The 21,407-nt window shown below is 33.1% G+C and overlaps 1 protein-coding gene across 5 annotated transcripts in view; it reads right to left on the reverse strand.

Moving 5' to 3' along the window:
• Window positions 1-1,181: 1,181 nt before the first annotated feature.
• mim (missing-in-metastasis) overlaps window positions 1,182-21,407 on the reverse strand; it is a 182,555-nt gene continuing 162,329 nt past the window's right edge. For 4 of the 5 annotated variants that reach the window (XM_072540682.1, XM_072540679.1, XM_072540678.1 and 1 more), the window contains one exon: window positions 1,182-20,467. In XM_072540682.1, coding sequence (XP_072396783.1) covers window positions 20,360-20,467 — 108 coding nt within the window. In that variant the 3' untranslated portion in view covers window positions 1,182-20,359. The remainder of the gene's footprint in view (window positions 20,468-21,407) is intronic. The other variant, XR_011951638.1, reaches the window with a different exon arrangement.

Here is a 21,407-nt window from a genome sequence, read left to right on the forward strand (position 1 = left end):
GTTATGTTTTCGTTGCTGATGATCATTAGCTTGGTTTTGCTGGTGTTTATATCCAGTCCATATTTTCTACTTGTTTCCGTTATTTTGTTCATTAAGTTTTGCAGCCCTTCTATGGTATTCTTCTTCTTAAAGTGCCCTCTCCTCAATGGAGGTTGGCTACTACAATTTTAAAATCTTCTCTATCTTCAGCTGTTCTTATTAGCTGTTCAAAATTTAGCCCTGTCCATTGTCGGATGTTTCTGAGCCACGATAGTCTTTTCCTTCCTAGGCCTCTCTTTCCCTCGATTTTTCCTTTCACTATAAGTTGGGCATATTGGTACTTATTATTTCTCAGTATGTGGCCTAGGTATGATGTTTTTCTAACTTTTACTGTGTTAAAAAGTTCTCTTTCCTTGCCTATTCTATGCAGCATTTCGCAATCTATGGTATTGGAAAACACTATTGTATCATCTGCATACTGCAGGTTATTGAGCTTGACTCCATTTATTGAGATGCCTTCATCAGTATCTTTTAGAACATCTTCAAAACTGTGCTCCGAGTACAGATTGAATATCAGTGGTAAAATTATGCATCCCTGTCTCACTCCCCTTAAGATTTTGACCTGATCTGTATATTCTCCATCTATTCGGAGTACCGTTGATTGATTCCAATACAGGTTAGCTATTATTTTTAAGTTTTTTCCGTCAATCCGTTTCCTCTTTAGCACTTGCTATCATTTGTTCATGCCCGACTATCGTCTTACTACTTTATAGTCGTGAGTATTAAGCACATTTTTTATTTAACAGTCAAAATTTGACCCTTTTGTTTTCATTTTGAAGTGGTTAGACTTATTTGCAGGTTGTTCACTGATGATGATTGTTTCGCTTAATTGTAAGTTAACTATGATATACAGCCAACAACTGGGAATTTTCCTTTTAAATTTCAATTTATGTTTAAAAAGCGTATATTTATATATAGAAGTCGACGGGTCTCGGCGTTTTTTATAATTTTTTAAAACAAGGACAGAAATAATTTTATTTCATAAGTGATTTTCACTCTATATGATACATGTGACTCTTTTCTAATAATTTATTTTTAATTAATTGTGTGTGGCGTGTAATTAGAAAAATTACACGCCAAAAAAACTTAAATGACTTTTTGTACAACTGGGAGCTGTATAGGACAGAAATAAAAAAATAAAAAATTTTTCCCACATTTATTAATCAGATACAACACAAATGAAGCAAACTCCTGAAACCTTACATTTTTTAACGTTACAGTTAAAACTACTTAGCTATAGTTCGAATACTATCAATGCGTACGAAAAAGTCAAAGACATACAATGGGTATTATATACACATTTCAGTTGTTTCTAGTACATATTAAAGCTATTCTACGATTAGTTTTCCTTTACAATACGAAAACCGATATAATTATCTATTAATAGTTGAAAAGTCAGTTTTTATTTGGTTTTTCTGTTAAGATACAGCTTCAAGTAACCTGCGCTCCATGATTTTCTATCATTTTTGACTTTCGCAATTTTCATTCAAAATAATTGCAAATTGCATTAAAATATAAATATGGAGGATATCTTGATTACAGTTCTTATAATATATATGACTGGTAACAAAATAGATATAAATAAAATATGGATCGATACAAGGAAGTGAAAGAATGGACTAATTTATCGTTGTTCTTTCAATATGGACCAAATCTAAACATAACAGGAATCTTTAAAAAGTCGCCACTAAGAAGGACGTAAAAAAGGTTAAAAAGAAAATCATAAGAACTTAAAAAAAAATGTTAGCGAAAAATACAACTCAATTACAGAGAAGATGGATAGTCATTTATAATTACAAATGATATATAAATATAGATGGCACCACTAATAACAAACCCATATTATTTAGAAAGTGTCAAGATTTCAGCGAAGTCGAACAAGTTCCAGTGTTTTGAATAACTCTTGCCACTTTTGCAATTTTCAATAGAAAAATTTGAATTTGATACAGAATACTATTCGAGCAAAACAGCAGCTGGGGATGTATTGTTTGGACTCTGTTCCGTCGGAAATAACGGTTTATAGATGGTATGTTGACTTTATACGCTGCCGAATATACAGACACGAATAACGCTGATCGCTCTGGTCCTCTAAATTCAAATATTGTTAAGAAAAACATAAAAAAATCGTTTTTGATCAATCTTAAACGAAAAATGTTTGATATAACAGAGGAGTTGAAGACATAGTTGAAGATATAACAAGAGTTTTCGTATCGATATGTCACAATGGCAATAGCAATAAAGTCACTGAAAGTATGTGAATCAAAAAAGGTGTCCGACAAGAGTGTACTGTATAACAAACAATAAGATATGCCGATGACAAGGTGATCCCTGCTAGTAGCATAAATGAATTACAACAGGCAATGAAAAGGGTTAATGGATTCTGATCAGAAACAAGCAACAACCTGCTTGACAGTAACGGATAAACAAAATACTAATTGACCATGTAGAGGGCATTTGAAATGTGGTGCTAGCGACGTATATTGAGGGTCTCATATCTACACCACACAAGTAACATAACTATTCTCCAGAGGCTAAGAAAAGACAAAGAAATTATTAACACCATAAAAAACAGAAAATTGGCTTACTTCGGCCACATCATGCGTAATGATAAATACCGACTTCTACAGTTGATCCTAAAAGGCAAGATTGAGGGTAAGAGAGGCCCTGAACGTATTTCCTGGCTGACCAATCTTAGGAAGTGGACTGGTCTAACGTCAACTGATCTATTTCGAGCTGCTGTGAATAAAATAAGATGGGTCAATGTGGTCGCCAACATCTCTAGACGATAGGTACATTTAGAAGAAGAATCTTACGTATACCTTGGCACGCGTAGAACTATTCAGTAGTACCGTAAGCAAGATCAGAATTGTCATGTTTATAGCCAAAGTTTGCAGCGGACAGAGCACCTGAAGAAAAAAATGTGGCAATGGGTGACACACGGATAGTCCCCCCTCTCTCCCTTTCTCTCTCTAACGCTATATAGGCAATCAACTGCGTGGATAGCAAGCAAGTAAAAACCATGCAATACAAACATCAGCTCCCAAGGTTTTGGCTTGGCAATAATGATAAAAATACTTGAAGTGGACCTCGAATTGCCTCTCCTTTACATCTAGATTAATGTATTTTTCTAGAACGAGACTATGTTGATTTATTGAGGTCGAGTTTTATCTAAAAATTATTTTATTAGGCCCGTGATTAAAAGAGTTAATTTTAGCTCAGCGCAAATGACATTGCGTAGCACAGACACCTACGATTCTTTGTCACATACTTTGAGAAGATTGAAATAAGACGAAGTTTTATATTCTCAACTTCTAGAAGCTTATAAGGCACTAAGAGATGATATCCGGAAACTGCATCTTTATTTTATAATCTTCAAATTGTAGTTTTTGGTGTAATTGTTGGATGTTCTGGACGATGTGTATATCATTAAGTAGAGTTGGTGGTTGAAGAAAACAAGGGTGAAAACAAAGAAGAGAAGTCAGAAATAAAGATAAAAATAAATACAAGAGGATCCTCGTAATAATCAGGCAGATGATAGTAAAATAGTTCATAGTAGAGAATGTAATGAAATTGAACACTATAAAAAGAAACACGATACATTTCATCTGGACAAGAAATTAAAAGAGATGACTGGAAATAACAATGCCAAAGTTTAGAAGACAAAATGACACAGAATATTAGATATCAATGATCAGTTAAAGTAATGGAAAAAGTACATTTCTGAATTATTTGAAGGTGACAGAGTAGACCAATATACACCGATTGCTACCACAGGTCCATCTATAACAGAAAGTGAGGTTACACGAGCAATACAAACGGCCAAAAATGGAAAAGCACTTGGCCCCAATGAAGTAATTGCTGAAATACTAAAGTTTTTTTGGAAAAAATGGAATTAAAGCACTGTATGGTCTGTTTGAACTATTCAGAGTGGCAGCATCAAAGATCAGAATAGCCATGATGATTGGCAACCTCCGTCGCGGAGATGGCACGTAAAGATGAAGAAGATAGTCTCTTTAACATAATTTATGACACGGATATTTCCAGCTGATTGACTTAAGTCGACAGTCACAATCCTAAAGAAATATCGTGCAAAGACATGTACTGATTATAGGACAGTAAGTCTGATGAGTTACGTTTTGACGATCTTCCTGTGAGTAATACATAGCAGAATATACACGATATTAGACGAGATTATTAGCAATATTCAAGTCAGATTTGGGAGTAACCCTGGCACGAGGGAAGCCTTGTTCGGTATCCAAAATCTGATACAGAGATGCATAGATATAAATCGAAATGTATACACATGTGCAATTGATTTTGAAAAGGTTTTTGACTATTTCAAAGTGACAAAATAAAAGTTGAACAAGAACTGTCGCATGAAATAAATATCAAAACAGGAGTGAGACAAGGTTGTATACTATCGTCTCTACTCTTTAACTTGTATTCAGAAGAAATATTTAAGGAAGCCCTAATGGAGACAACAGAAGGTATTATTGTTAGTGGTGTAACTGTGAACAATATTAGTTATGCCGATGATACCTTGGTGCTTGCTAATTGCGGAGAAGACCTTCAAAATTTAATGGATAAAATAAAGAAAACCTGTGATCAGTATGGATTAAAACTCAACGTTAACAAGACTAAATATATAATAATTCGCAAACAAAATTATACACAGGATGACGATGTAAAATTCGGAGATGCCGTACAGGACAGACTAGAGAAACTCATGTATCTCGTCAGTAATATCAATGAGTCATATCAACCGTAGAAATTAAAAGCCGAATAGAACAAGCCCGAGCTACTTTTGTTAAAATTAGGAACGTACTTTACAGCCACGATCTTAGTATTGACTTTAGACTTCGAATGACATATTGCTATATCTTTCCAGAGCTACTGTATGGACTGGAAGCGTGGACTCTAAGTGAGACTATGTTTAAACGCTTGGAAGCCTTTGAGATGTGGGTATACACTTGACTACTAAGAATAAGCGGGATCGACAGAGTTAGAAATGAGGCGGTTCTTAAATGGCTGAACGAAATTAAATGGCTGAACGAAACAACACGACTGGTCAATATAATAAAGAGAGGCAAGCTGGAATATTTCGGTCATATTATAAGACATCCTGAAAAATATGAACTTTTACACCTGACATTCAGGGAAACGTCCAAGGTAAACGTGGTCATGGTAAATGAAGAATATCATGGCTGAAAATTTTAAGACAATGGTACGGAAAATCAACTATATCATAATTTAGAGCTGTGGTCAATATAAAGTCATGATAGCGAATATAGTAGTCAACATATTATCCAACGATCGATACGGTCACGGAACTGGTAGAAGAAGTAGGTTTGGTGATGAGTTGCAACTTATTATGCGTAAAGAGGCTACTAAGAAGATTGGAATCAAAGTCAACTGAGAAAACGACGATCAGTTTATTATCTTTTATTTCTTGTAACTTCTGTATTCTTTTTATTTTTAAATAAAAACACTATGAAGTCTTCTTCTGTTTTGTATATAGAAACGGAAGAAAAATTAAGTCAAGTAAAGTTTTTTGTACACTTTACAACCAAATTATTTATATTTAAAAGAAAACTGCCATTCAATTACAAAATCGTTGTCGACTAGATTTGTAAACACTACCTTTAAATCAATAGACTCATTTCTACTAGCTAAATTTAAATATTCAAAATACGATCAGAGAATCATAGCCAGCAGGTTCAAAAATAAATAAAAACATAATATTTACATATTCTAAAAATCATGTTTCTAAAAATAAAAAAAAAATGAGAAACAACAAATAAATTCTGAAAAAAATAACATATTTAGGAACAGGCATCAAAATAGAAAATATTTTTATTTAAAATTGATTATAGAAGTAACTTATAACATAAATTTTATGTTAATACAAATTATTATTTTTGGAAGATATTGTCTATGTTATGTTACACAGTTAAGTAAAAAATATCTAAAAGGTTCTTGATTTAAATTGGGCAATGATTTGTCAGTCATTTACATTATTGCGCTGGTCAAAAAATAAATACGCTATTGATACAACTCATAAGACTTGTACCAGCACGTTTAAAAACTCCAAGCAGGATGTCAAAAAAGTTGCGGTCACACCAGCAATCATACCAAAAAGTACAGGATATGGTTTTGAAAGATTATCGATTAATCTAGAAATATTTACTAGAATATTTTGGGTTTCATAATCCTCTGTGCACAATGGGTGACGCATTCGCTATCTTTTTTCTGTCTATAAGCACTTAAGCTTGTTCATTGGCGGATAGATGCCTTTTTAAAAAGTTGTCACTCCATATTTTTCGCGATCGGATGTTATTTCTTCTACCTTATTTCTTCGACCTCTTTCTTGCTACTTATGCGATTATTTTTTTTTTCTCTTTAGTACCCAACCGTGTATTTCCTATCACTTTCTTCTATGTTTTCATTTCGTATTATACTATCTCAATTCTTCTCAGTATTTTAATCTTAGTCGTTTCCAATAGCCTCTGTATTTTGACTGTGTCGCGGCTTGTTTCTGATGCAGACGTCAGTATTGGTCTTATAATGGTTTTATCAGTTCTTAATTTCGTAATAATGTATGGGTTTCGCTATATGATGTTATCAAAACATCCTGTCAACTTACTGACCTTTAGTACTTATTCTCTCATTTTTTTCTCCACGACTTCATATCAGGATAGCGCAATACTTGGGTATTTTGTTCCCATTACTTCATCAATGTTGAGGTCATGGATTTCTAATTTATAACTGATTGATTATTGCTGGCATCTGCTAAAAATAGAACAAAAATACATGCGAATGAAACTTTCTTAACATCTGTACCCTAATTAGATATGATACATAATTTCATCGGTATGGATGAAAAACCATAATCCTAAATTAAAACAACAGCTCAAGGAGGCTCTGGTTTTAATTTATTACATATTAATATATGCTAAATGTAAAATCTTAGTATACGATTAACAATACGTGGCAAAAAATCTCGAACTATAGATATGCGAGCCATACACTAATGTTGGCCTGCTTAGAAGAGGAACTGGTCCAAATACTGAACAACCTGGACACGATGAGCAGGGAATATAGTCTTATGACCATGAAAAAACCCAAGTCATGACGTTAATAGACCGCAATCTAACATTATAAATACTGCTGATATTAAAGTGGTCGATAGGTTTAACTACCTCAGATATCTAATTACAATCAAGGGAGGCGTTGACGAAAAAATCAAACACAGATTTTCAACAGCACGTAACGCAAAATTTAATATGGAAAGACTCCGCAATATCCCAACAAAGTAAACTAAAACTATTAAACAGGTATGCATGTGTGCATATTTGAATGTAATGCATATGCATCTAACACATCGTCAGTTAATCGAAGTTTATGGGGAAAAGTCCATATCTGTTCAACATGTTCGCAAATGGTGTAGAGAATTCAGTAAAGGCCGAACAGAAATTCACGATAAATATTCAATTTCAGACGAAATTGTCGAAACATTCGAATGAATATTGCTTGAAGATCGGAGGTTCACCATTAACGACCTTGCGTTGAGTATTCCTGAGGCTTCCCACACCACAATTCAGAATATTAACAGAAAAATTAGGCTATCAGAAAGTGTGTGCGCGGTGGATACGCGACTGCTTAAAGAAAATCACAAACACCAACGTATCGAGTGTGCCCAGCAGTTCTTGTAACAATGTGAAGACAACAAGGAAGAAATCTTGGATTCCATTGTTACAGATGACGAAACATGGGTATTTCACTGTTCACCCGAAACCAAGCAACAATCACGTACATAACGTCACTCAACTTCGCCGAAGCCGAATAAGTTTAAAAAAACGCAGTCTGCTGGAAAAGTCATGGCAACTGTCTTTTGGCACAGGAAGAGCCTACTGTTAATCGACTTTTTGCTTCATGGAACAATAGTTAACTCCGACAAATATTGCGAGACATTAAAAAGAGAAGGGTTGAAGAGGACGATTGTCCAGTAGTGTGAGGCTTCTACATTACAACGCTCGAACTCATGTCTCAGATCAAACTGAACAACTGAGAGGTTTTGGCTCGACTGTTGTGCCCCACCGCCACTAGAGTCAGGGCCTAGCACCAAATGATTATCACTTATTACCAAAATTAAAGGAATATTTGGGTATCTTACGCTCCAGAACCGATGATGTAGTCAAGGAAGAGGTTTCTAGATTCCTCAGATTGGCAGTAGAATTCTTTAACATGGGGAAAGAAAAGTTGGAACATCGTCTGTAAAAGTGTTTGGACAGAAACGGCGATTATGTAGAAAACTAGCATAAGTTTTAAAATGATGTATAACGCTAAGAACAAAAATAAAGCTGTCTATTTTTAAAAATCATAGGAGGAAACCTTATTTCACGAATGGTCATCTGGTATAATGTCAAAATACACTTATATACAAAATTGGTTCTTAAATTCGGCTACAAATAGATTTTTTAATAGGTTTTTCCACACCATCGATTTATTAGACGAAATGGAGGTCCTTTCATATCAGTACACTCTGCTCTCTATGACATTGTAAAGTTTAAGATTACATAGTTTGATAGTTATATTCCATGAAAATATTTTCTTTCTTTCCGCCTAAATGTCGGCGACATTATCCCATTCCTATCATGTTAGTTATTCATGGTTTCTAGTCTCCTAATCACTAAAAACCTAAGTTTAAAAAACCACTTTTAGTCACCTAAAAACAGCAAAATACCTAAATACTTGAGGAGCAAAGTGTATAACCAGTGCATCCTTCTTATGACATATGGATATCACACCTGCACCCTAATTAAGGGAAATATGATCAAATTAGTCACAAACGATAATCGAAAGAGAATGCTAGGTATAAAAAAGTCAAATATAAAGAGAAAGGGCGTAAGATCAAAAACAAAAGTCGAGAAGATCACAACAAAAACTGCCAAACTCGGAAGATTCGCAGATCACACTGCTAGAAAAAAAGACCAATGTTGGAAGGCTACAATACAACATTGGAGACCTTACAAAAGTAGACGACCAAAACCACAGATAAAATGGGTGGAAGAGATCAAAAAAATAGCCGGAACAAATTGGAAGCATGTTGCTTAGTTTGGGAGAGGCCGATGTCCAAAAATGGACGATAGAAGGCTTAGAAGAAGCAGAAGTCTCCTAGTAATTCGTTTCCTATCGATTAGTTAATGGAAAATTAAATTAAGCTATAAATAAACGAAAGGTGTATATAAAAGAAATGAACTTTGTAAGTATAAACATGGTTTTGACTTAATATTAACTTCAGTTTACAAATTTCAGTAAAATAAAATGCCTTCTTTTTGCTCAGACTAAAAATCATTTTCCAATTTATAAATTTTGATTTTTCAAAATGCATATTTCGATTGAATAATTTAGGTTACTAAACTAATTTTTAAGCTTGGATCCCAGTAACGCAATAAGTATTGTTTATTAAAATTTACAAGAAGTTTGTAAAAAGACAGATAATCTTTTTAATGATATGATGAATCTTTCATAATGTGGTCGTCGCAAAAGATATCTATAAAGGTCTATATATATAGTATTAAAAACTCATTTTGTTGCCCTCTTTACACTAAAATCAATACACAAAAATATGAGACTAAATTAAAGCATTAATAGATATTTTATAGATATGTCCAAATACGGAAGTATATACTAACGTACTTCGTGTGTACATTCGTTAGGAAATTACACTATTCAAGGTACATAAAACAAAATCTAGATCTGTTTTCTTCGTTTAAAAAATACGATAGTTTCAATAATAATATATCAAACCTCAGTCCTGTATTATCTTGTGTATTATAAGAACAAAAAAAAAACATGAGCGTTCAAACGGTTTGCACCTAAGATAAAATTGTGCATAATACATGTGAAGGATGATCAAGTACATGGCCCAGTTGGCATCTGTATAAAAATAGCGTAAGTTGGTTGTAGTGAGTTACGCCTTAGATTTTTTTGTAGAAACGTTCCGACAAAGATGTTTATACGAAGATATGTTTTAGAATTTAGATATGCTATTGCTGAATAACCTGTAAAAATTCAGAAAAAACTTCAAAATTGAAAACCGATGGTTTAGCCCTTCGTTGTTTAATCTTGTCTTGAATATCACGGAGAGTATCATATACACCAATTTATGTACAAAATAAAACAACAGCTCAAAAAGTAAGTTGAAACAAAAGATTTCAAGTTTTTACCAGAAAAAATACTGTTTAATGACGAGAATTCACTTCTAAATAAAGGAGTTGCGGCAATATCGAAATTGCGGGATTCAAAGTATGAACTTTTGGAGCACATTCACTATTGGCCAGACTTGGTTCCGTCTAACGTTTATCGATTTCTAAATCTAGATATTATTTATAGAAAACGTTTTGGGACAAATGTAGAGGTGATTAGCTATAGTTTATGGTAGTTACAAATCAAATTCGCTTTTTAAAAGCATTCCTTTGCGAATAAATTAGAAGAATGTGGAATGTCTCGTTTCAGCAATAAAATTTTTGCTGAAATGATGCAGATTGGTCAATGAATTTCAATAATAAAATGGATAAACAAAACCATAAAGTTTGAAAATATTCCTATAGCGAACTAAAAACAGCCGAATATGGTCCACCAATAAGAATTTTTAAAACAAATTTGACACGATGAGAGTTAAATTTGCGTGCACATATAGTACTTGTCTGTCAGCCACACATGTCAATACAGGAAGACATTTTAAATACAGTTAGATTGGAGCATGTGAAATCGGATAATTTTCTTCTGTTGTTTGTACAAGCCATAAATTGAGATGATATTTCTATTTTTGATGTATCCTTTAGTCATGGTGAAGGAGTTATAATATCTATAACAGATCCTGCTGTCTAGATATGTGAAACAGATTATTTGGGGCAAATGTTAAAATTTCTAGTTCAAAGTTGGAACACGATAAATCTACGCCAAAGGAAAATTAAATGATCTACACTTCCAAACTAGTCATCCCAAATATAGGCGAACAAAAAAATTAAGAAGTACAGTTCTTTTTACTTTAATAGATATCATTGTCGTAAAACATGACTGTCAAATCCATCTTCAAACTGACATAGACTGTGATAAAACTGTGCTACAGAGGAAAACCAAAGATTAAAGAGTCTATCAAAATAATTTTATCGTATTTTATACAAATTTGTTTGAGTGTACATTGTAATAACAAAACAAAACGTGAAGATATTTTAATTAAAGGCAAGATTTTGCCATAGTCCATTTTAGGAACATACCATCACACAACCATCAGATTATATGTAAATAGATAGAAAAACGAAGAGGAGGTCTACATATCTACCATATATTAACAACAGCACAACTAAATACAAAGCCTCAAATGAGCTGGGCAAATCGACAACTAGCCGGCCGGAACCACATTCCAACTATTGCCACATCACATCGCCTTTGACAACTTTTGTCACAATAGCAAACGAAACGTTAGCAACAATTGATAACTATTGATGAACTAAATAAACTAAAAATAATGTATAAACACAAGACACCGGCCGTTAAAGTCTATATTATTTGATAATTAAGAAGATTTGTAATAAGATAAAAATTAGAAAATTTGACATGTGACAGTTTTCAAAATAAATACAATGATGTGAGTTGGATACGTTGCAGCTAATTGACGCTTCAGCTAATTTGCATCGTTTGAACGACTCTATAAAGCAAATTAAGTATGTTTAATATGTTTGCAAGATTCAACTGCACTTTTTTTCCAAATAAATTTTTAAGTCGATTTTGTCATGAATATAAATTCAAGAAACATCAAATTACGATTACTAAAATGTAAAAATAACCTCCCTTAATATCTTCCTATAGTTTACAACCCACGATATATTTATACTAGAAACGTGTGAGTCGTATAAAGTTAAATAGGGTCCCATGCCTTGGTCACGCTCATTCATTGACCTTACATAAATTGCGTAAGTAACTATAACCGGAACACAACAAAATATTTGTTGTTTATTAAACTGTTTTGTAAATAAATAGTTATCAACAACAGGTACTTTTTGACATATTATCCCCGTATCTTTTAAACGCCGAAGAATTATTGTAGACAAATTGTAATCGTGGACTAAACAATATAAATAAATTATTAAATATGTATTAATTGTACTCTAACATGAAACAATAGAGAGAAAAATAAAGTTGTGCTCTATGTTTATAATACTAGTAGTTTCGAATATATTAACATCTCTTACACCTAATGTTTATATACATATACTGAAAGTGGTTTTAAAAGTCTAAATAACAGCCTATATACAAGTATTAAAAAACATGCAAAAAATACAGCGATGAAACTGGAACAAGAGCAGATGTTTTTTTTTTATTAATTTATGAAATTAATAAAAATTATTTATAGGTACTGTAACTTTTTTTATAAAAATACATCAACTGCCTTCACTTCGCACAACTTAGAACGCACAGGAAGTAAAATAACAATACATATATTTTTTATATTCGTAAAGGGTATATGTGCATTTGCGTTTTGTTGACAACCGTTAAAGGATTCGAGTGGAGATGAAGCTGTAACTAAAAGCGAAAAAGAAAAAATTACTAAAATGACCAAAAAATATATATTGGCCATTGGTCTACTAAGTAAATATTGCCTTTTGAAATACCATTTCTGAAACTGGGCCATGGTTTGGATCTGAACAACGTAAAGCATCTTTGATTTGAACAACGTTAAGCCAACGTCTTCATTTGTTATTTTTTGACTGTTCAATTGCTAATTATCGTAATCATGCTATTTCTAATATTTTCTATTTAACTGGGTTACTTATCGTGTTCGAATTCAGTTTTCTTATTTATCAGGTGGAAAGTATATTCTTTAAATATCGTTTTAGCTACGAAAGTTGGCTATCATAGCGATTTTTAGTGTCGAGGTTGATGTTCGAAATAATTAAATAGAATAGTAAACGAACAATTTTAGGTTTCCAAAACAAGATATCTTTCTTACTCCAAAAGCTGCTCCTAGCTCTAATCTTGTAGAAAATTATGCGATATTATAAAAATATATAGAAGGTACTATCTTTACAAATCTGGTACGAATAGGAAACATTGAAGTAATGTTCACATCTTTAAAATGCTTCAAAAAGATGAAAATTAAAGAGAAAGTGACAACGGTTCAAACACATGTTACGAAGATAACGTCACATCGGATAGAAAACGCTCGAAACGGACAAATTCCATTAAGTCCAATTAAAAAACTGGGCAAATTTTTATATTAATTTGGAATTAAAGAAGAGTTTAACCTCAGACATGGTCGTGGATATCAGAATAATGTGGAAAAAAATGCAAATATACGCACTAAAGTTAATGAGTCAAACGAAACCAGTGGAAAATGATTGTCGTAAAAGTAGAGTAAAACAATAATAAGATTAAAATGAACATATTATTATTAGGCCACTTTAAAATCTCACCAATAACTATTTGAATATAAAAAATTAATCACAAATTTATTTTGTGTGTGATATTCAGAATTTATCTTAAAGAGCACGCAACAAAAATTTAAATCGGTTTTAAATCATCCGTCAGTTAACACTTTAACGGTCTTCTCTTCTTAATAAAAAAATCAGATAAAAATATAAATTTATATACATGGCAAGATAATAGAAGGCAAGGTTAACAAAAGGAAAAATTCTGATGATGGCGTAATTTGAATAAATCGTTATTCAATATCGATTTCAGCATTAATAATGTTAGAATAACAGAGTGAAAAGCATCGGGTAATGGTTGCCAACTATAACTAAAAAAGCTCATATACGAGTAAAAAAATGGCAAGATTGCATTCGGCATCACAAGTAAGTATGTAAATGGTCATCCAATTCCACCGCTGTAAACTATAGTTCCTTGTAAGTTACCTTAAGATCAGTTCTAGTTATTATATATACTACATTATCAATTACAAAAATAATTCAGTCAAGTTAATGTAAAATGGACGTTACTAAAGACACCAATATAATTCTAATTGATCTCTGTTGGGTATATCATGACATGGGAGCAATATCGCAATACTTAAATACACCTTTTTTAAAAGGTGTATACTGGCAATGACATTAAAAAAATTGGTACAGTAGGTGGTACTGTAGACAAGATTGAAGCTTCCTACTATGTTTTCTGTGTTTTTACAATTTAAATAATATTTTTAAAGTTTAATAAAGTCATTTTATTATTTATTTACTTTTTTTATAGATTTTATTAAAACGTTGTATAATGTTGTATAACGAACTCCTCTCGTCGCGTAAATGGTCTCTTCCAACTGTTTACTTGACTGCGAACCACGAACCGCTATTTCGTGGTTCGTGGCGTTACTTCTGTGACGCTTTCCTCAACATTTTACTCTATAGAAGAAGTAATAAAACGCCAGTATTGAAGCTTGGCTTCAATAATGGGGACTTAAAAGCAGTTACATTCAGTAGGCTACTACTACAACACAACAGGCCATCTCAAGGTCACATTGTACCACAAGATTTTTAGAAAGGAAAAGGATAATTAACTGAATAAACCCACTTGCCTACTATTTATCAAAATTGAAGCTCCTATGAGTTGATTTTCTTACCATCATAGATATCTGTCCTTCTAGTTTTCAGGGTTAGTTTTTAAAGTCAACAGAGTCATGATTTTTATATATTTATAAAAATATAAAAAAACGCTTTTCACAGTACCTTTTTTTATTAGATTTTTTCCAACCTGTTGCCTTGATCCCTGTAGCTAATACCGCTTATTGAAATCAACCTCAAGTTTAAAAATTCAATTTTAATTTAATAATTAATTGTATTGTCCAGCCTTGGGAATAAATTGTGAGCACTTGTCTGGTTTTTGCAGTACCTTTTCTTTGTTTTCTATCCTACCAGGAAAACAGAAAATACTTCCATCACCTGCTTGATAATAGTTGAGCACATACAACATTAAACAACAATAGTAGGCTTCACCAAAAAATCTTTTTTAACATCCATAGTGTGCAGATGACGGTCATAGTGACAGCCAGTCGCCCAGTTTGTAACCTGAGGGAGCGATAATAGTACGTTGACCTGTATGTTGTTAAGAATATTTTTATATTTAGTTTAGCATAATGCTTGCATTATTCAATGTTTTTTATATTTAGTACTGTATTTTTCTATGAAGGGCGAATTGATTTTTGAGAACCAAGTTAGCTAGAACCAAGGAAACTGAATACAGCGTTGGTTAAAATACAAAGAAAATCGGGCAAAATGTTTTTTGTCGTTGATATGTTTGAATTATTCAGTGTTTTTTATATTTAGTAGGTACTGTATTTTTCTATGAAGGGCAAAAATATTGAGACATAAAATTCGTTATAACACAACTGCGATCACTTTACTTCTCTTCTTCTTTGATGATTAGCTTGTGGGCCTTTACCATAGCCGCTATATACAAATTTACATATTCATAGGTAGGAAACCCATAATACAGACGAAAGTTTTATTAAAGAGTTTCCAAATCTCTAGTTTTGACAAAAATCTGATAACAAAATTCTCTTAAAATCACTTCTTTAGGTTACGTTAGGTTTTGATCAATATGTTAATCATATTAATGTATATTTTTTAGGTTATGTAAGGTTAGGATAGATCCATAGACATATAATACAAATAAACTGACTGTTGAGAAATATAGGTTCGTTCTTAATATTGTTCTGAAGCTATTTTCTTGTGGCATTTTAAAGTAATTACTATTTAAATAGGAATAAGCCACAATTAAAGGTTAAAGTAAGTTTATTGACATTTTAATTTCTTTACTTTAATTGTGGCTTATTCCCATTTAAAAAGTAATTACAGGCTCGTTCCCCCCGTGCGACAGAGAAAGGTGACAAAAAGCAGTCACTGCATCTCTTTCTAATGGACTGGGTTTATCGACCACGTGACTTCCCATTGGACATTTAGGTCAGGTGATCGATAAGCCCGGCCCATTACAAAGAGATGCAGTGACTGCTTTGCGTCAGTTTTCTCTGTCGCACTGGGGGAACGGACTGGTATTGCAACGATCAGTCTATCTTGTATCATATGTCTATGGATAGATCTTACAATATTTACATCTCACAACTTTTGACATAATTTTTTCTGTCATCTATTCTGAGTCCGAATATACACACATTTACCTCTCCTCTATAGAGTGACCCTACTAAAGAAATACGACTTCCGTCAGAACAACATACAGAGTGTGTAGATAAAATTTGGATATATTATAAATTAATACCAGTGCCAGGTTTCCGCATTTCTATTCTGCTTCAATAAAAATGTATTGCTACATCCATGTCAGTCCAAATATTAGAGAAATTGTGTCATACATTGTTAGTATCGTGTGACAATTAGTAAAATGAAGAATTATTGCATTGGCAAGAATATTTAAACATATTTTAAAAATGCATTACTATAAATTTGGTTAGATCAAATTTTATATTGAAGGAAACTATTGAATATAATCAAAATAAGGAAAATCATGATAAAAGAAAAAGAACTGACGAATAACTTAACCATCCTTTAAGTGTACTTTCGCAAGTGCATTGGTAACTGATGGATTAGATCGATAGGAGTGAGTTGATAGTGAGTTGAGGTGATAGTAGAAGAAGGACGTAATGCCAAAAAACCGGAACATATTAACACAAGTAGAAAAGAAAGTCATCATCCAAGACTAAGTCCACTGCAAGACATAGGCTGTTTGTATCCAGACTGCACGGTCTTGTGCAGTATGGATTCAATTTTTCGTCATCTTTCGCAGATCATCTTGTCATCTTATAGGTGGTCTTTCTCTATTTCGTTTACCTGTTCTTAGTCTCTATTCGGTTAACTTGCGTGTTCACCTTCGATCCTTCATCTTTGTCACGTGAGCAGCCCATCCCCATTTCAATCTGCAAGCTCTCTCCACATCTGCATCTCTGGTTCTCTTTCATAAATCTTAGTTTGTAATCTTGTTTTTTATTGTTACTAATATAATTGATAGAAAAGAAAGTAACTAGAGCAAATAGAATGTTACATTACTCCATTGAAGGATATTTAAACAAAAAAAAAATATTTAAATGTATGTAGTGATAATTGGGTTTTAATATTTGCATGCATTTAATAAACATACTGATCAAGACTATAAAGCGAGTCATAAAGTATGAGTCAAGATTATTACATCGCACAAAAATCATTTTCAGTTGAAAATAGCATATAAATCACCCTGTATCTAACAATACAAATAAAACATGCCACTGCAGAATCCATAAAAAACAAACCTTTAAATTATGAGTGAAATATAAAATGATTTAATTAGTTCTCGTAATACTAACAATGTATGTAATGAATAAGTACTATTACAAGGTGTTATACAATCATGAAGCCATAATCTGTTCTTTATTCCCCATAATTTTAAAAGCAGTACATTAATAAGGTCAAACCATGTCAACAAACCAAACTTAGAATGTCAAAAGTGAATTTTCTGTGCGTGGTGTTACAATTTTCATACACTCGTGTATATATTAGCTCACCGACAAAAGATTGATCCATCTGCTATTTTTGCAAACTATATCAATGTTTACCCAAATCTTTAACCCGATGAAGATTTTGCTCTTTTCTCCTCTTTAACTCGTTGACTATTTATTAATCTTACTGATCTATTTTTAATTACAGAATTATATTCTTTCTTTAAATATGAAAGTGTAACATTAAAAAGTTTTTTCTAAAAATTTAACATTTTGTAGGTTATACCAGAACCTTAGCTAAGTGAGGAGACAATATAAGAAATGGGATATCGATGTTTTAAATGGTTATGGCACACAAGAAGATAAGCATCATTATGACAATAACCTGGTCTAATAAAGGAATATTGGGTAAGGCTTGCATTGATATTTTTTACCATTGTAGGTAAATATGGTAAGATAATCTTTTTTTAAGGCTAGTTTTACCGCAGGTGCGGACGTTTGGATGACGCATTTACTCGAACGGGTAAATGGAGACACAATCAATGGATTACACCTGAAACCCGAGATTTATTTCTAATTAGAACTGTGACAGACTCGATGACGGTCGGGTCATTCATTTTAACGCCATTTAATTCGAGACCCTGAAAATACTAACCCAATGTCATCCAAGACATTTGAAGAATGAAAGTCAAAAAGTTAGCAGCTGTAATCTAACTTTTTTACGTAAAAGTTAAAAATAAACAATTTTGGTGCATCCCTTATTAAGAGATAAAGAAAACTATGCTATTCATTATACCTTCATCTCAGACAAAATCCTGGGAAATTTCCTTCAGATAACCTTCCACAATACGATGAGCTACTCACAACTCTGAATGAAACTACGACCCACCTTGAGACCATCCTACGGGCGACAAATGCAGAGGAAAAACTATTCTACATCAAACATCCCACAGTATAATAGGTACTTTTGAATTTCAATAACAAAATGTAGCAATTCAATCCGGTTCCCACGTACACGTACGAGTATGACAAGACTGATAATGGATGGCACCAGTGCTGCTTACCAGGTTGAGTCCCTGATGGACGACGAGATCATGCCACTTGTACAGTGGCACCATCCCGTGTGAACGCACAATTTAAACTATCCTGGTGATTGTGCTACTACCAAGAGTACTAGATAAGAGCAAGAGTACTACAATTTTGTTGCAGTTCGAATTCAAAATTGCCAATAAACTATTTTCATATGTTGAAAGATATTTTCTCATGGTATAGCAGTTGCGAAGGTATAGGCAAAGTATAGAGACTCCTTCCTCAGCTTGCAGACTTATTATGCCTTAACCAGACGCATACTGAATTTAAACAAGCAGTTGATTTATGCACAAACACTAATAAACAAGTTAAAGCATCACATAGAATCGTTAAAACAAGAAAAATATTTAACCAAGGAAGCGCCTGAAAAATTTTCCAGAAAGGACTCAATGTTGTAATTACAATATTATCAAAATAACATGTCAGCTGGGCAAAATAAGTTTCTGCAACACATACGAAAGTATTTGAAGGAAGAAAGAACACCTATGTTTAAAAAAATCAATAGCTCTACAACAGCTTTCTCATACTTTTCGATGACCAATCTTCAATTACAGTTTTAACACATTCTAACGACGTCTTTTTTTTTGGATATTTTTAGTTACTGAAACAGTGACAATTCAGTTCTTTTCTCGGTTATGGCAACAGAGTAGGAACTACTGTTTAACTACTACTTTCTAATTCTCAGGACGGAACCGGTGGGAGAACAGCAGTGACCGTCGGTACCAAGTTAAGACGCATAGGAAATTATTCTGGACCGGTGTATCATTGGATTAAGTGGAACTGTATCACTAAAAAGGTTGCGGTGCTAAGATGCAGAAGAAAGTAGGCGTCACTGCATTACGATGCCCGAAGAACGATCATTCAAGGTATGTCTAATCGAAAGAGTAATTTGCAAGCGATTCAACTAGCAATTGGCACCAATCAGAACTCGAGTCTGTTGGTTTGAAATGGGCTACCGGCCATGACGGTGTAGGAGACCAGGCACGCTAGGGGCAGAAGGCGTCTGAAATAAAAATTTGGAACAGTTTTAAATAGCCACGTGGAACGTTCCCAGTTTATTGGTAACAGGAAAACTGAATGTGGTGGAAAATGAAATATAATCATATGGAATCGCAGCTCTATCAGAAAACCATTGGACAGATAAGGGCACTTTATCACAGAGAAACAATGGAGGAATATCGACAAGATTAACTTATCATAACAGAATACCTGTATCAGTTTAGCTGTCATTAGAATACAATAGTTATTTGATCACCTAACTGTTATTATACGACTTCGATGGCGTAATTCTTCTCTCCCAATTATGGTGGTGCAGCCTACACGTGCTCACACGAATTCACAAAAAAAGATACGTTAGGTTACACTCTATATTCCAAGAACCAAAACACCGTGCATTTAAATTAACAGCTCAGTAAGATTACTAAAGAAACTTAACAAAATTGATCAAATCTACCATATTTTCTGAACCAGTCTAAATTTTACTGTAACAGTGACAAATAACAGAGACATTTTTAGCAGTTATTTCGTCACTGTCAACTGTCACTAGTCACTGTCACAAGCTGTTGTTCTCTACCAATTTTAGTAAATCAGAACAATTTTCGATAAATCATTTTTTCTCAAGGAGTCGTCAACTAAAAATAGTGATTTTTGTAAGTTTGGCTGATTTGAGATGTCCATTAACCGATAGTTGGATTACATAAAATGATATCATAATGATATAACATTATTAGATAATATACAAAACACTAAATTTTACTAACATATCTTTGGAGCCGATCGATCGTTGGTTGATTTAGCTCGTTTCAGAGTGGCTCCTTTTTTTATCTGATCCATCAAAGATTCGTGGCAAACTTTTGGATCGGGCTGAAAAAAAAACAGAACAACGCATTAGTAAACAATGATGTTAGTTTTATTTGGTGTAGTACGTTTCTTGTGATAAAACATACGTATACCATCGTAGTTAGACTCATATAAAAAACTAAAAAATAACATACAGCTGTTAACATTCATATATTGTGTGTATAGTGAGTGGCTCATGGGCAGTTAATATTATCGATATTTTATACACCGATTGCGCAATAATTTTGCTACTCCTCTTGCAGGATACAATCTTATTGTGCAAAATTTTTAACTATTCTCAATAAAAATAAAAGTGTGAAGTAATAAGAAAGTAAATTGAGTTATTACTAAACTGTGTGACATTGAAAATAATTTTAAACCAACTTCCTTACCATATGAATGGAAATTTTCTTAATGAGTCAGGGTCTCTCTAAGTTAATACATCGCCCAACTCTTCAAGCTGTGCTATGTATCCAGTGATCAATGTCTTCTTGGGGAATTGAGTCCCAAGCAATTTTAACTTCATGTTTTGGGCGACACAGATCTATTATTAAGCTATGAAGTTGGCCCAATCTTCTGCCTATCAAGGCATGTACATATATAATGGGTGAAAGATCAAGCTAGCTATAAAAGTAGGGGTGGTAATGTGAGAGGTACGGGGAACATGTCAGTGACTGTTACTAAAAGATCTAGAATTATCGTCATCGAAAATTGTTTTCTGTCTATCAATGCCTGTACATATTTAATGGGTGAAAGATCAGGCTAGCGAGATAAGGTAGTGTGCTAATGTGAGATGTACGGGGGAACATGTCAGTGACTGTTACTAAAAGATCTAGAACATGAAAAATTAGATCTAGAACTATCTAAAAATGTAATTGTATCATGCCACTCGTTTCTACAGAATTGTGAATGTAGTTCAGGGCATTAATGTTACTTTTAATCTTCTTCTTTCAGTACCCTGTCC

Source organism: Diabrotica undecimpunctata, chromosome 8, assembly GCF_040954645.1.
Source record: "Diabrotica undecimpunctata isolate CICGRU chromosome 8, icDiaUnde3, whole genome shotgun sequence".
NCBI lineage: Eukaryota > Metazoa > Arthropoda > Insecta > Coleoptera > Chrysomelidae > Diabrotica > Diabrotica undecimpunctata.